The 15,945-nt window shown below is 38.4% G+C and overlaps 1 protein-coding gene across 2 annotated transcripts; it reads right to left on the bottom strand.

Moving 5' to 3' along the window:
- Positions 1-366: 366 nt before the first annotated feature.
- On the bottom strand, positions 367-13,799 carry LOC121319986 (sodium-coupled neutral amino acid transporter 1-like). 2 transcript variants are annotated; one of them, XM_041258031.1, is made up of 16 exons: positions 13,482-13,799; positions 12,613-12,753; positions 12,322-12,400; positions 11,792-11,907; positions 10,854-10,927; positions 10,058-10,150; positions 9,765-9,846; positions 9,400-9,482; positions 8,680-8,738; positions 8,438-8,566; positions 6,801-6,880; positions 6,425-6,525; positions 5,961-6,079; positions 1,228-1,369; positions 1,040-1,131; positions 367-651 (listed from the first exon to the last, which is right to left on the bottom strand). In XM_041258031.1, the coding sequence occupies exons 2-16, from the start codon at positions 12,702-12,704 to the stop codon at positions 547-549; spliced, it is 1,446 nt and encodes a 481-aa protein (XP_041113965.1). In that variant the 5' UTR covers positions 12,705-12,753; positions 13,482-13,799; the 3' UTR covers positions 367-546. The 2 variants fall into 2 exon arrangements, with proteins under 2 accessions (XP_041113965.1, XP_041113964.1); XM_041258030.1 differs by having other exon boundaries at positions 12,613-12,792.
- Between the last annotated feature and the right edge of the window lie 2,146 nt (positions 13,800-15,945).

The raw sequence follows: 15,945 nt of genomic DNA on the forward strand, positions 1-15,945 counted from the left end.
GCAGTGTGTCCCGAGTTAGAACGGTGCCGGTGCGGTTCTCATTAGCAATACAACACAATAAACAGCACATCCAGCGTGTAAGCAGAGTGAGCAGCCAGTGACTCCTGAGTCAGAGACAGAACAGGCGGCAACGCAACTCAGTAGCACAGATCCAGAGTATGAGCGGTAAGGCAGTAATTCCCGAGTCAGAGATGGAACGGCACTGGTGGGGTTCTCATCAGCAACAACACACAATAAAATAATATAGCTAAATACACCACATCCCTCAAAGACATGTATATATATATATATATATATATATATATATATATATATATAATTAAATATATATATATATATATATAAGATATATATTAATGTACTTTAGAATATAAGCATTCTTTATAACTAGTGACCTGAGATACCAGTGATGCCAAAAAAACACTGATACTGATTCTTTGTATTAACTTGGGTTTTCTCAGTCCTGATTTCAACCACTGCAGACCCCTTTTATTCAATATTATTCCCTTTTTTGTTAAAGGATGTTTTCATGGGAGATCTGTGAGATCAGTGGCCAGTGTTGTTTGTCTTATTTGCATGCACCCAGTCTATAATAACTAAGGGAACAGTGATGAGAGTGCAGAGTACCCCAGCTATCAGGAAGCTAACAGGCTGAAAAAGAAGAAACAAGACAACAAATACTGTTATATACAATATGGTATATTTTTCATTTCTCATTAATAAAACGATGATTATTGATTTTCCCTATTGGTCGGCATAGCCAGCAATAAAAAAAACAATATAAAATAAAACTGATTTCCAATATGACACAGTTTACTAAAAAGGCCTTTGTATTTTAAAACTTAAGTCAAGCAGACAGACTAGTTATTTTAAACCATCCAGTGACTACATAAAAGAGACCAACTTCTGCACATCATCCACTATTCCCTCATACACAGAAGTTCAGCGTACTTTACAGACTGTGACAGAAGGCAGTCATTTGGGCCTTGAAAAAATAAAACAGGACACAGCCATTAACTAAACTACAGGTAAAACATACCTTGATCTTTTGTTTGGTTGCCAAAGTCTTGTCAAGTTTTAAGTACAGTGCAGAAGGAAGAATAAACATCAGCATGTTTGCAGAAGTTGCACCTATAATTTTAAGAGATTAGTAGATTAGATTTGCTGACGGTAAGACTGAGCCACACAATGACAGTATTACATAACCCTTATTAAAGCCCAGCCTACCTATCACAGCAAATATGTCTTTAATGGAAGGTGTGAAGATAACCAAAATGACAGAGAATGCCAGAAGTACCAGTGTTACGCTAATGTGAAGCTTCCACTTGAACTTTTTTTGCTTGATCAGCTCCAAAAGAGATCTACGGACCTGTACAAACAAAAGAACACAAATTACAAACTTAATAAACAATATAAAATGTCACCAACACCAGGCTGCAGCATGTGGAGGAGTGCAAATATTGGGTATTCTTGTAATCAAATCAGATAAAAAAAAATTGACTGTTGTTGAAGAAACAGTTGAAACCTCCGGCTTGAGGTATCATAAAGGATGTGACTACAAGTTGCCAAGCAACACTGTACCACTTCCCCAAAGCCCACTGTCAAGGCTAGAACACAACACTGCTCCTGGAGTATTTTATTTAACCAGAAAAAAAAAATAAATAAATATATATATATATATATATATATATATATATATATATATATATATATATATATATAGAGAGAGAGAGAGAGAGAGAGAGAGAGAGAGAGAGAGAGAGAGAGAGAGAGAGAGAGAGAGACTTTCATCTTGAAGAACTTCATGTTTCTGAAGTGTGTGTCTTCACACACAAGAGAACCACAGCAGACAGTAGTACAGGTAATTACAAATCACACAACTATAAAAGAAACAAAAAAAAACACATTAATTCAATCTGGGATCAGTTTAATAATTATTGATTCCAAATAAAATTAACGCAATTGTAGTCATTAGTCTACATTGAGCTCTGCTGATACATCTTCCAGATCTGTGCAGTGGATAGGTGAAGAACTGGGCACTATAGCCTGTGTAACATGGATATTCTTCCCCCAGATCACAGCCTCTTCAGAAGCAGTAACTAGATTATATAAAATCTAACTTTCAACGTAACAAGACAATAAGCAAACCACCCACAACAGTTAGGCATTTCAATATTTTTTCAGTTGAAGGGAAATCCCTTCATTTGAATCATATGTTTAGATATAGCATAAGATCTTTAAAGACGCAGCTGCAAATCTTTCTCCCAGACCAAAAAGGCTGTAACTTGTAACTTGTGATTGAAAGTAAATACAAGCACTTGTGTGAACTTGAACTTGTTGACCAAAGGATGAGGTCACATATGTTAACCTAAAGTGTGGTTCAGGGGGTGGTACTAGGCCCGTGTGCCCACTCACCTTCTTCCACCAATTAAATCTATTCTATTTAAACATTAGTCACTTCCTACTAGTTGTGTTTTTCGTACAGGTGTAAACCAAAGCGGTCTGCAAGACCCACTGTTTTTTGTTAAACCAGCAAAGAGCAATTCAAATGGATTACTTACAGCATCCCTCTTTTGATTCAGAGGACTCCCAGGATTTTTTTGTCTATACCAGATCATTCCCCTGCAGCTTCAAATCAGGGTCAAATCACTCCTCCATTCCAGTCTCCGTTCAGTGGCTCTGTGAGATCCGAACAGCTGCCTCCTAACCAAGATTCTCTCAGTACTCCAGCTTCCCAAGGAGCTAATCTTCGACATTCTAAACGACTCCAGGCTCAGGATGCACCTTCAGAGCGACTATACTGGAAGGACTGGGCTTTAAATAAACTTATAAAGTCCATTCTTAAAAACAGAAACACGATTCCAGCAAGTAGTGATCGAGAATCTCTATTTATTCTCTATTGCAAATCCATCTCTGCAGAACCTGTTTTATCTGCTAAAAAAGCTCCCCAGCTACGCTCAACCATTCAGCAGCCCCAACCAGTCAGAAGGCAGTCTGAGTCGGAACAATTCATCCCGACAGCCAGCACTTCAAAACAGCAGGAACCTGCTTCAGCCAGATCAATCCAACAAGAGCATTCCTTGATTTTTCAAGAAATGAAATGTTTTATGCAGCCATTTGCCAACTCATTATCCTAGGTCAACACCCAACTGAGTGATTTAGGTAAAAGGGTGTCTAATATTGAACAAGAGAAGCAAATCAGCTCTTTCAGTTTTCGTTATTTAATTCGGAGGTCTTTTAAAGAATGAATGGTTTTCAAGTATATGGCCCCTGGAAATTGAAACTCTATCTCTACAGCTAAACTCCACAGCTTCTTGAGATTTACCCAATAGTTGCAGCAGCCAAGCTATGGGGCCATCTCTGGTCCAAGAAATCGATCTTATTTTACTGCGATCTTATCATGCAATTACTGCGGCGGCTAGTATGGATTTCAGTATCCAACCATTTTCTAATACCAGCTCGCCATCTACTGGGCATATGTAATAATGCAGCTGATGCTCTCATTTACAGATATCCAAATTTCAGAGTGATTCTACAGCTCTGCCATCCCCAGCTGCATCATTTTCAACTGAATCCAACCATCAAGAAGCAACTTAATTCAGCTCAAGATTACATGGTTTCAGCACTTGCTCCTTCTACCAGATCTTCTTACTCTACAGGTTGGGCTTGTTATGTAACCTTCTGCTCTCAAATAGGATAACTCCTGCTTCTTTCAACCAGAATTGGATCATGACTTTTGTAGTTCATGCAAAAAATTCTCTGCACCTGGCACCAGTTATAATTAAATCCTGTTTGTCAGGAATTCAGCACCAGTTTCTCTTGACTGTTGTTGTTTGTTTCTTCTCCAACCTTAATATCAATCCCAGCCATTCGTCTCCTCCAGCGAGGAATTTCCAAGAGCTCTCTGGCTGCTTCTACCAGTCGCCTGCCTATCCCTGTTCACATTCTTGGCAGCATGATTTCAATTCTCAGACATTGCTGTTTTTCTCCAGTTAATGAACTAACAATGGAAGCATTATGTCTTTCAGCATTTTTCTATTTCCAGTTTTCCCACTCTGGGTATTCACTGCAGCGACCTTAGTCATATTCTGGATTTTCATTTTATTCTCTTTCTACGCATTTCAAAAACTGATCAGCTTCGGCAAGTAAAATGTATTCAACTTTCAAAAACTGACTCTCCTCTATTCTTCTATGCTGAAATACATTACAAAACTTAAGCCTAAATCTCCTTCCGATCCCCTATTCATCAATGCAAACGGGTCTGTTGTTTCAACGCACTGGTTTTCTCAGCTCTCCCCTTTGGTTTCCAGAGCTGGTCTTCCCCTGCAATTCTACATTTCCGCATTCATTCAGAATCTGGGCAGCCACTTCAGCAGCAGGTGCAGAGATTAGCCAGCATCTAATCAAAAATATGCATCAGCAGTCGAAGTTTGCATTCGTTCTTCACTAGCTAAAATAGCATCTGCCATTCAGTCCGTTGCTAGTATGTCTGTGTGGGGACGACCTTTCTGCTTGGGCCACCGAAGGTTTCCTCCTTAAAATAAAATAAATTAAAACAATATAAAAGGGAGGTTGTCCTTCCCACTATGCAGAGGGTCTTCTCATAGTCAGTAGGGTACAGTTAGTAACCCCTGTGTCATGTTAAGCATTTTTCTTTTGTGTTAAATGTTTTCATTCTTTTTCTTTCCTATATCCATTGTCGGTTCTCTTTCTTCCCATAAACGTCTTCAGCGGGGAGCCAGGGGTCCATCTTTTGGGGGGTTGCTGATTCCACTTTCTCCAACCCTTTGTTAAGCATCGCTTCATTTACCTCATAGAGGAGGGTTCTCCGTGAGTCAGAGGGGACCGCCGGCCAAACCCCTCCTTTAGAATGCATGATCCTTTGTCTACTTCTCTTTCAAGCTCTGATGCCTCTATTCATGTGCGGGCCCCAAGCCACGGAACCTCTCGTTTGTCGGGTATCCTCAAAGATGGTTACCCCTCTCCTGTTTGTCGTGTCTCCTCAGAGACAGAACCTCCCTTCTATTATGTTGGGCTTTTGAAGGGACAAAACACCCCGCTCTGTGTGTATTAACATCTTCTAACTTTGTTTTCTTTCTGGTTCGCGAGTCTCTTCGCATGTCAGGTAACCTCAAAGACAGTGGCCCCCCTCCTGTATGTCGGGTATCCTCAGCGATGGAACCCCCCTACTACATATGTTGGGCCATTGAAGAGTCAGAACCTCTTTTATGTGTTAATATTACTAACCAATGTTTTCTTTCTGGTTCACAAGCCCCTTTGTTTGTCAGGTCATCTCAGAGATGGTGTCCCCCCTCCTGTTTGTCGGGTTTCCTCAATGACGGATGCCCTCTTACATGCGTAGGGCCTTTGAAAGATGGAGCCTTTCTTTATATGTTATTCATTACTAACTTTATGTCCTAAAACATCAAGCAGGTGGCCTTGTTCCGCCCCGTGAAATGTTTGTATTGTAATGGGTGCTTTGGATGCCTGTGTACAGTGAAGAGTCATGTGAATAACTGGCTGCTCTCTATGTACAGGTTTCAGCAAAAAGTATGTTTCTCTGCTAAATCATAAGGTAGCACTGGAAGGTATTTAAATAGATATTTTATATAATCTAATTTTGTCTAATAATTAGTTTAGTTTTTTACCTGTTTTATGTCTTGATTGGGTTATTCTGTATAATTCCCTATTGTTGTTTCTTTTTGGCTCAGCATTTGTCATGCATTTTTCTGAAACAAACACCCCAGAGGCAGACTTTGGGAGGTGGGGAAGCTTATTAACACTGTGCTGTGCACTGGAGCCTGTGCAACAGTACTAAACTTCCCCCTTTCACTTCCTTTCAAATCAGGATTTAAAATTCGAAATAAATAAAATTAAATGTGGATGATACAAAGCATACCTTTAAGATGTATTAGTGTCATAAGGAAACGTTTTACAGTATAGTAATTCAGTATACTTACAACAAAGAAAAGTACTGGCACTGTGAGAATAACTGCTGTGACAACGGCTAGTCGCACTACAAGAATCATGACGTCATAGCTGGCATCATAGGTGTGAAGCAGGTCCTCATTTACTTGATCTGTTTTAATAGAATAGAAATGTTTTAGCAAAATTAACTCAACATAACCAAAACAGTTTTCAGTATTTGGCAGTATTTTGAAAATTAATCATTTTGTTAACGTTTACCAGGTTAAAGTCTCCATGTTTTTACATTGTGTAATAAACACATAACAATCAACCCTAAATAAATCTATAATACAAAAACAAATAAAACTATCAAAATAAGTAAAATAAAAATAATAAAGCTAAACCAAACATATATTATTATTGTCTCTTGATCATTGCTGTATAAAATGGTGTGCACCAAGAAGCTGGACACTTTACAAACTGTATGGATTTTTATTTTCAATTGATCAAAACTTACCATAAAATGTAAAATAGCCAAAAAATGCAGCCAGGATGTACATGAAGAACATAGACAAGAATGAAACTGTTGATACATGCTCCATTTTCTTCGATGTACGTCTGAAAGGAAAGCATTTTCAGCATTTCCAAGATCAACATTACATTCAAATCCTAACAAATTAACAAGGACAATCTGAATATAAAACCATACGTTTATGGATACCGATTTGAAACATATCTTCATGTTATTTGCAGTTTTAGTATTACAACTTCGGAAGCTACATACACAGAAAAAACGCTAACACTAATGACATTAATAATGACACATCTTAATCATAACATCAAAAAGCAAACATACAAGAAAACGTACAACTTATTTGATTAAAATGACTTACTCTTTAAGTTCGCTGTAGATTGGAAGAATCGATGGATGACACACGTATGCAAACAGGATGGTGGGTAAAGCATAGACAGTCTGAAAAGAAAAATAAACGATAAATATATGTCATATATGCTTCAACGCTGGTTGTAAATTTCAGAACACTTCAATATTGTACTGCTCTCTGACCATGTAAAGACCATAAACAATCTTATAATACAGTCAACCCAATTTATACCGCCAGGTAAGGGCCATGGGCAAAAAAGGGCAAACGGCGAGGGTGGAGTTATAGTGAGGTTCAAAAACACACACACACACGTACTGTATGTTTTCCACAAATTCAAAAATTATATTTTTTATTCATACACTCAGAGTGTCTCCAGGCCATTTTCATAAAACATGAATCTTTTTTTTAAACTGCAGTACTAGTTCTTAGAACAGTAGGGCTAGTAGTGGCGTTTTATCATGTTTTCCCATCTGTATGAAACATACATGTTACTTCTGAGGAACAGTTTATACTTCAAAAAATAACAATAACAATAAAACACTCATTTAGTTTCAAATCAACCAAACAACAATTCCATAAAAACAAAAAAGCGTACGATTATTTTTTTTTTTTTTTTACTGTACTGCTCATGTGAACTTTACCATTTGTGGCACGACTGTAAATCTGCTGAATACTCTCTCCTATTGAACGATGCCATCTATTTATTTCACAAAGCAATTTAAGCTCAACAGCATTCTTTTTAAGCAGTTAAAAAAAATGTTGAATATGTACAGGCAAACACTTTTTTAAAAACGAAAAGTAAAAAAAAAAAAACCCTGCTGTTTACAAAACTGATGCTTTAGCTTAAGTCAGCCTTCATTTGTGCAAAACCTGCACGTAAACAAACAAACCTCTTTTTTTTTTTTTTTTAACAGTTACTGTAGTTTATAAAAGGCACTTATTTTAGACTGTGTCAAGCCTTTTTCAGGTTAAACAGATCGACCTGTTCCTTCAAGGTATGCCATTTCTTTTTATCCTTTTATAATGTCTTCAATTGTCCTTCGATTCATAGTTTATGCCTCACTTATGCGAGAAAACATTTGCAATGTCTCGCTGACTTGCTTTCTTATTTTCAGATACATACATGCCTTTCTACATTTTGCTTTGGGAGCAGGAGTGTTGATGACATTGGTGTGAACATTCAGCTAACAACGAATTAGGAAAGTGAGTCAAAGGTTAACTGCATAACTTTTGTTGTTTTAATTGGTCATGATAATTTTGCTGGCTCTACAATGAGGGCAACTACAATGCTTATATTTACGTTTACATGGCTTGTGAAGTTGGCAGGTGGCAGAAAGCGGGGTGGCGATATAACAGGTACAGATAGCACTGTTTTTATATTGATAACATTTGTTCTGAGAGAATAGCTGGCGGTATCCGAGGGTGGCGTTATAAAGGGGGGCGGTATAACGTGGGACAACTGTAGTTCCCTTTGATTATAAGGGCTCCTTATTAGCTCTAGAAACATTATCACATGAGGATTTCATGTGTTGTAGTTCAAACTCACTCTTATGGTCTAGCTGTCAGACCACAGCAAAGACACATATACAAAAGGTACAAAGTATAGCAGTGTATGTATATTATTGTATTTGAAACAATACTCATACCTTAGTATTGAATGTAACATACTCTGGTTCACACATTCCTGTTTCGTTACCAGGTATCATGTTTGCAGCATGCATTGTCAAATTTAATTCCAGGCCAGGGCAGGGTAAATCAAACTTCTTGTAGATAATCTAAAACAAAAATAAAAAACATATTTTGTTTTTATGTTGTAACACCTTGGTAAAAGTCTCACACAGCGGAAGTGTGTTTTTTAATGTATGTAATACTTTGAAAATGTTCTTACCACAATTAAAAAAAATACCATACAAGCCAGGGAAAATCCACTTGTATATCCGAGATAACCTGTATAGAAAAATAAAGGCTTGTCGTTCAGTGACAGGAATTAACTGGAGGATAAAAACAAAAACGGTTCTTGTAATCGCACAGTATCTGAGAGGTTAAAAAAATCTAGAATTTGTCAGATAATAGCCAAATGCAATCTGAAACGGCTATAGGAGACTAGGTGTGTATGACAAAAGATGGTAAAGACCGGTTCAAGGCATTTATTTTATGTGACTGATAGGATCAGGATAGGTGGGTCCTCAGTTTGCAACGAGCTGGGTATGTTTATCAGGGCAGCATAATCCAAGGATTCCAATCATTTTTCCCACTCAAATAATACATCATATTTCACATTCACTTTTCAGTCATTTATCCTCTTATATTGACAACTCCATATAGACTCTGGATATGTACTTTAACCACTACATTCACATCTTCATATATGAAATAAATGCAACTTAATCCCGATACTGAAGTTAAGACTGCAGCTGTTTAAACATGTGGGAACATCCTGTGCACAGTTTAATGTAAACTCGTAGGAGAATGTGATATATGATGAACATTCCTCATACATGTAAACTGGCTTGACATTTCATGAGTATTCAATGCCACACCAAATAGCATGTTTACACTGTCATGTTCAGGAATATTTTGTGTAAGATGATATCATATAGGTGCTCACCAAGCGACTTTAAAAGACAGAGTGGCAGGATGATAATCACAGTCACCATGATAACAAGGTAGTCTCCATTCAAGTACCAAGGACTGTGGGGGAGAGAAAAAAGTTAACAGAAAAAATGGGGCTAGACAGGGGGACATGGCAGACGAAACAAAACAAAAAAAAACGCATTCTTCATTTCTGTCAATATGGAATTTATGTTTTTGTCATCTGCTTTTTTTCTTCTCCATCAAAACCATTTTTTGGCAGACAGTAATGAATGAGATTGTACTAAACTGCAATTTGGGATCAATCTGGCCTCGTTAACTCTGATTCCATTTAATTTCCTAAAGCTGCCCAATAAGTTATACATTTGTATATGTACTTACTCATCCTTCGTTTCGAGACCCATAAGAAACTGGATGACCAACGGAAGTTCATTTTTCACAATGAACATGTAGGATAATATTGCTGCAATTCAAAATAAAATGCGTACATGAGCATTACACATTGTTGACTGTGCGCTACTCTTAAATAAATGTGCCAATTCTGTAATTGAGTGGCTAGGTTGCTAATAAGATCTCGAGTATCATTTTTATTTTGTAGTTTGATTCAGCTTCCAGTACAGATGTCCAGTATTCCCACTGGCCTCATTAACATTAAGCTATAGCAAGGTTCCTACCTCCAATGTTTTGAAGAAATGTTGAGCCAAAAACAGCACACTTTCCAGGCATCCCAAAAGCCTCATATCCCAAGTCTTCATAGACCATGCAATCTTCATGCAAAAAAAGAAACAAAACTAATTGTTATCAAAGTATTGCTTAGTTTCTACTAACAGTAGACATGTTAAATAAAGTTACATGTTTATATTAAGTTACTTAAGCAAATACACTACCAGGACCTATTTCTTGCCAACAACAGAGGCAGTAAATTATGGAATTTGGCGTTGGATTTATTGTATGCGGACTCAATGTGGATTCCCTATTGGTCAACTTTACTCTCCACAGATTTTAAACTAATTTGTGCTTTATATTGTACATTTCTAAGATGTATGAGTCGTTCCAAATTGATTTAATACCTTTCCTAAAAGGGTTTAATGACCCGCTTTAAAACAATTTCAAAACCATACGGGCCCTATTCACAAAGCTTTGAAGAGAACTTGATTTGGGTCGGAAATATCATAGTTTCTAGTTTGGATTTTCTTTGTAGATCATTTTCTGTTACAATGATCATCTTTGCCCATTGGTGGAGCGTTCTGCCCTGAAGCCTGCGCAACACTGATACGCTTCCTCACTTCACAAAATCTGCCCTGAGGCCCTGAAGCATTTGTGTTGCTAGAATAGATAGTAAGCATGACAAACAAAAAGACCTAAGCAGAAACAACAATGGAGCACAATACATCACAGATTATGAAAACGCAGCCCTTTAACACCACTGAGGTTTTCTCAGAAAGTAACATGTGAAGTTCTCTGGCATACCTGTTTTCTGGGAGCACAGCAGCAGCAGACGGATTGAATACAGTGCTAGTACTGTAACTGACACAAGAATAAGCCTGCAGAAAAAATACATTCAGATGGTCACCAGCACATTTCTCTGACATTTTTCCACTGCTGTTTAATATGAAGTTCCCTGTGAAACTCTTAAAAGCCAATTAAATCAAAGGACATGTTCTTCACTCCCATCACTTTAAAAAATGCTGGTGGGTGTTGAGGGTGTGGTGGAGCACTGTTGGGTAGCTACAACATTTGAATGGAAAGTCATATAGTAAGTAGTCAGTCCTGAATTTCATGTATTATGTACACATCAAATGTAGATGTGATATCAGTTGACACTGTACTGTAAAACCTGTATTTACATTCCCCTGAACCAAGCAGCCACCTGCTTATTTGTGGTTTTCCAGCCAGTAAACCCCAGCACAGATGCTCTTTTCCCAGTGAAGGACATATTAAGGCACAGTGAATTAGCAGCTATGAATATTAACTTGGGTTTCAATGAATAATACTGAAGTAAATCATTTACTGCGAAACAGTAAAGAGAGCAACTGTTTACTTTCACTGGAATGTTACATTCATATATATTTTTTCTTTTTTTGGTCAAAGTTCCCATAACTTCCAGGTACTATACTACACATACATAGTGTACACTCCAAATAACAGATGTAGAAGCTCTCAAGAATGCATCTCGGGTCCAGTTTTATTTTGCTCTGAATGTTATGTACAGAAATTTGGAGGAGATATCTATCTATCTATCTCTCTCTCTCTCTCTCTCTCTCTCTCTCTCTCTCTCTATATATATATATATATATATATATATATATATATATATATATATATATATATATATATAAAAACCATGTTTAATTATTCAAAACTGTTGGAAGATTTGAATATTGTCGGGGTATAAATGTCATACTTACACAAAAAGTATTATTCCAGTGTTAGCCAGGGCATAGGAAAGCCCTAGGATTCCACTGCCCATAATGGCATTGCTGAGGTTAAAAACAGACATTCCAAATGATGTTCTGCCTTGAGGCTGGAAAGAAAAGAATGTTTTAAAAAAATAAAGTGTTAAATTCCAATCTTGTCAAAGCATTTGTATATCAAATTTGGATTTATCTGTAAAAAATAAACATATAATTACACGAAGACTTAAGCATTGTGCCAAGATATTTTGGACTGACTAACTGTGGGCCTAAACATACAGACGTGTGAATATATTTTAGCTATGATTTCTAAAAGATGGGAAACAGCAATGCAATTGATTGGAAGAACTGAATAGAACTGTTAAACGATAACCTACATATAGAAACCAATGCAAAAGGAAATCCTAAAACACACTGGTTAGATTAAGCTGACAGGGGAAGTGGAATTACATTTTTTCAAGTATCAGCTCGTTTTCTTAAAGACAAATCCCAGCTATAACAGGAAGTGTAGTAACATTGCTTACATGGTGATATTTCCTCTTTGACAGATGCTCATGAGTAAGAGATACTCGACTCTCTGCATTTTCTTGTTGAAATACAACCCTGGAAAAATGACCAAAAAAAAAAAAAACAACAACAAAAACAAACAAACAAGAAAAAAATCACTGCAAGAACTAATTTACAAGTTACTGTAGGTAAATTAGGCTACTTTGCATATTCATGGAGTGACACTCTATTAACTGTTGACATTCAGTGGCAATACAAACCAATAACGAATTGTTACCATGTTTAAAAAACGAATTTTTGTCATTCACCTATTTTTTTCATATTCGGGGTCGTCAGACTCGTTGCCATCCGCATCATCCAAGCTCTGCAGCTCAGCTGAGTATCTCACTTCATCCTTCATTGTTGTCAAAGTGTCCAGTGGTTCCTTTGTATTAATCCTTTCCTGTAGGCTGTTCCCCACGTGTTGTTCCAAGCAGCAGAAACACAGACTATGTTTATTGACATAGTTTAACGTGATACATTTGCGTCATAAACTTACTTAAAGACATCTTAATGTTTTGTTAATTACACACACGCATATATATATATATATATATATATATATATATATATATATATATATATATATTATATATATATAGTCGTACTTAATTATAACATATTTTGTTTTACCTTAAATTAAGTCCTGCATAATAGTGCTTTTTAAAACAAAAATACGATGATTACATTTCAGTGGGTGACGTTAACATTGAATTAAACCTTTTTTTTTTTTTTTGCTTTGAAATCTTAACTTAAAAATCAACAAAGTAGCACATTGCTGCATTTAAAATCCGCAAACAACAAAAAATGTAGTTGGCACCAGAAAAGGCGATGTAGTTTTTACTTGTTTTTTAAATTTATTTTATTAGATAAAACAGTGATATGCATATTCCGCAGGGTAGAGTACCATCTAGAATTTCATAAATACACATGGAATTGAAACTTTTCTAGCGGTAGTTAAAAATGCTCCAGTAGCTACAGGCTATTGGCTACGTTCATTATCTTGGCAAATAACAAAAGATACACATTATAAACACAATAAATGTATAACGAAAAAATAAAACAAAACAAAAAAACCCCAACACACACTGACACACACACACACACACAAAATAAAATAAATAAATAAATAACTCACCTTGTATTGGTTGTAGAATTGAACCAGCTAAATGTACCAAGTGTGTGTTTTTTTTTTTTTTTTTTTTTTTTTTTTTTTTTTTAATTTGTTTTACAGGGCTTGTGAAGTTGGACAGATGTTTGTCGTAATCGGAGTGACTTTTACATTTATCAAAACAAAGGCAACGATTTTAGACAGTGTAACTTTTAAAATAAATTTACAATTTCTCGTTTTTAACGAAATACATGCTGTAAGAATAATATCGAAGTAATGAGCGGGTGAAAACCACAGACCTTGTGATGTGACTACTTCCTTGAATGAACAAGTAAGGAGTAGAGAGGAATGACTTGCATCAGCCAAATATGGGGCGGAGTTGACAATTCATTGGCGCGCCTTAACACTACTACATTTTTAGTTTTGAACGGCATGAAGTTACCAATCTAAATCTAAAGAACAATACACCTGTGAAAACACTTAGTTGCTCATTTAATTACATGAAGCAAATTGAGTAAAATCCTTTGTGCAATCAGAAGATACTGTACAGCATATAATAGCTTATCACCTATTGCTGATCATCTTTAAATTGGCAATTGATTGAAAGAGCAAAACTTTTTAATCTGACATACAATCAGTCAATCATTTTAAAAAGCAGATACATAATTTGAAACTTCTGAAAATTCCCAGCAATAACCAGTACTGCTCCGTTTCAATTCGAAGACAACCAACAGCAGTACTTTTGGGATATGTCTGCCACAGGTCAGATATTTGCTGAGCATTTTATGTAAAAGCTGCCTATAGGCCTCTCCGGGGAGTGACGTTCTTATTCCCACCTACGGAGGGAATAAGTATTCACTCCGTGGAGACCACAATCTCTTTTGCTTCTCTGACTGCACACGGTTCAGACTAGGCACCAGCCCAGCAACTTTGGTGCTTACACCCCTGGTGCATAGTACCTTCCGTGCCCTTGGTGCTTCAGTGCCCACGGTGTCTCAGTGCCACAGTGCATTTGTGCTTCAGCGCCCTGAGTGCTCGCCACCCTCGGTGCTTCGGTGCCCCCAGTGCCACAGAGCCTCAGTGCCTCTGTGCTTTGCCGCCCTCAGTGCTTAGACGTTCCCTGCATTGGTGCCCTTGGTGCCCTTGGTACAAAGGTGCCTCTGAGCCTTGGTGCATCAGTGCTTCGACACCCTTGGTGCTCCAGAGCTTCAATGCATCAGCACTTCATTGCATATACACCCTCCCTGCATCGACACACTCGTTGCATATACACCCCAACTGCAGACGTTTTTGACAGCACCATGTCCAAGTTCCACCCTTGCACATCCTGTGGAGGGATGCTTCCCCCACAGGACAAGCACCTCTTGTGTGTTAAGTGCTTGGGGATGCAGCATGCCTCCTCTGCCTTAGGGGACGAGATGTTCTGCTCAATTTGTGCAGCATTCTAGCCTTAGACCCTGCGCAGAAGACTAGCAGAGTTCATAGGGGCTGCTTCATCAGCCAGCTCAACTGAGCCTTCTGCAGCATTGGGAGCCCCACCCTCCCCCTTCTTCACCCGCCTTCCAGCCCGTCTGTGTGATGTGATTTTCATCGTGCCCTTGTGGGATGGGGACCCTTTGGAGCAGCAGGAGACAGAGGTCCAGGAAGTGACTCAGGAGACAGGACCCAGCTCTGAAATAGCTTCAGTGGCTGATGTTACCACGTCGTCAAACTTGGTTCGAGTGCTCGTGAAGCGAGCCTCCAAGTTCCTCCAGATTCCCTTTGACTCCTAGCCTTTTCCGGTATTCCCGGATTTTCTGGAGGAGGTTCAATCTTCCTGGCACCGACTGGCCTCAGCGCGTGCGTTCCCAAATACGCAGCTCCACTGGCCACCTTGGAAGGCTCAGGGGCGCTGGGACTAGCGCAGTTTCCTCTGGTGGATTCCACCATAACGGCCCTGGTGCCTCCTTAGCCCCCCACATATTCTCAAAGTGCATGGATGCCATAGCCCCCTTGCAGCTGCAAGGGATCACAGTGTTACCTGTGCGACTAGTTGATTTGCTCCCAGTCACAGGAGAGAGCAGTGATCTACACAGCAATTGTGGCAGAGCACATGGCGAGACTGGGTCTCACCCTGAACGATGTCAAAAGCCAATTAACACCAGTGCAAAGTACAGTTTACTTGGGTCTCAGGCTGGATTCCCTACAATAATAGCCTACCTGTCGGACAACAGCGTGGCCGCCATTCAGAACTGTCTAGCCCTTTTTCAACAGGGATCCACAGTGCAGTTGGTGTTGTGTCAGAAACTTTTGGGTCTGATGGCCGCAGCTTCAGCAGCCACTCCACTAGGATTACTCCACATGCGCCCGGCCCAAATGTGGCACAATGCCTTCCAGCTACGCCCCAAACGCTACAGACAATGTCGGAAGCCCTGCGCTGGTGGAGGCAAGCCCTCACCTGCGGGAAGGTGTAAATATGGGAGTAATTCACAACCGTCAGGTAGTAACGACA

This window comes from Polyodon spathula, chromosome 8 (genome assembly GCF_017654505.1).
Source record: "Polyodon spathula isolate WHYD16114869_AA chromosome 8, ASM1765450v1, whole genome shotgun sequence".
NCBI lineage: Eukaryota > Metazoa > Chordata > Actinopteri > Acipenseriformes > Polyodontidae > Polyodon > Polyodon spathula.

Coding starts and splice junctions, on each gene's coding strand:
- LOC121319986 (XM_041258031.1), bottom strand. CDS start 12,704: ATGAAGGATGAAGTGAGATACTCAGCTGAGCTGCAGAGCTTGGATGAT. Junction 9,483..9,764: donor GGTCTCGAAACGAAGGATGA/GTAAGTACATAT, acceptor TCTCCCCCACAG/TCCTTGGTACTTGAATGGAG. Junction 8,739..9,399: donor CTGTCTTTTAAAGTCGCTTG/GTGAGCACCTAT, acceptor TTTTCTATACAG/GTTATCTCGGATATACAAGT.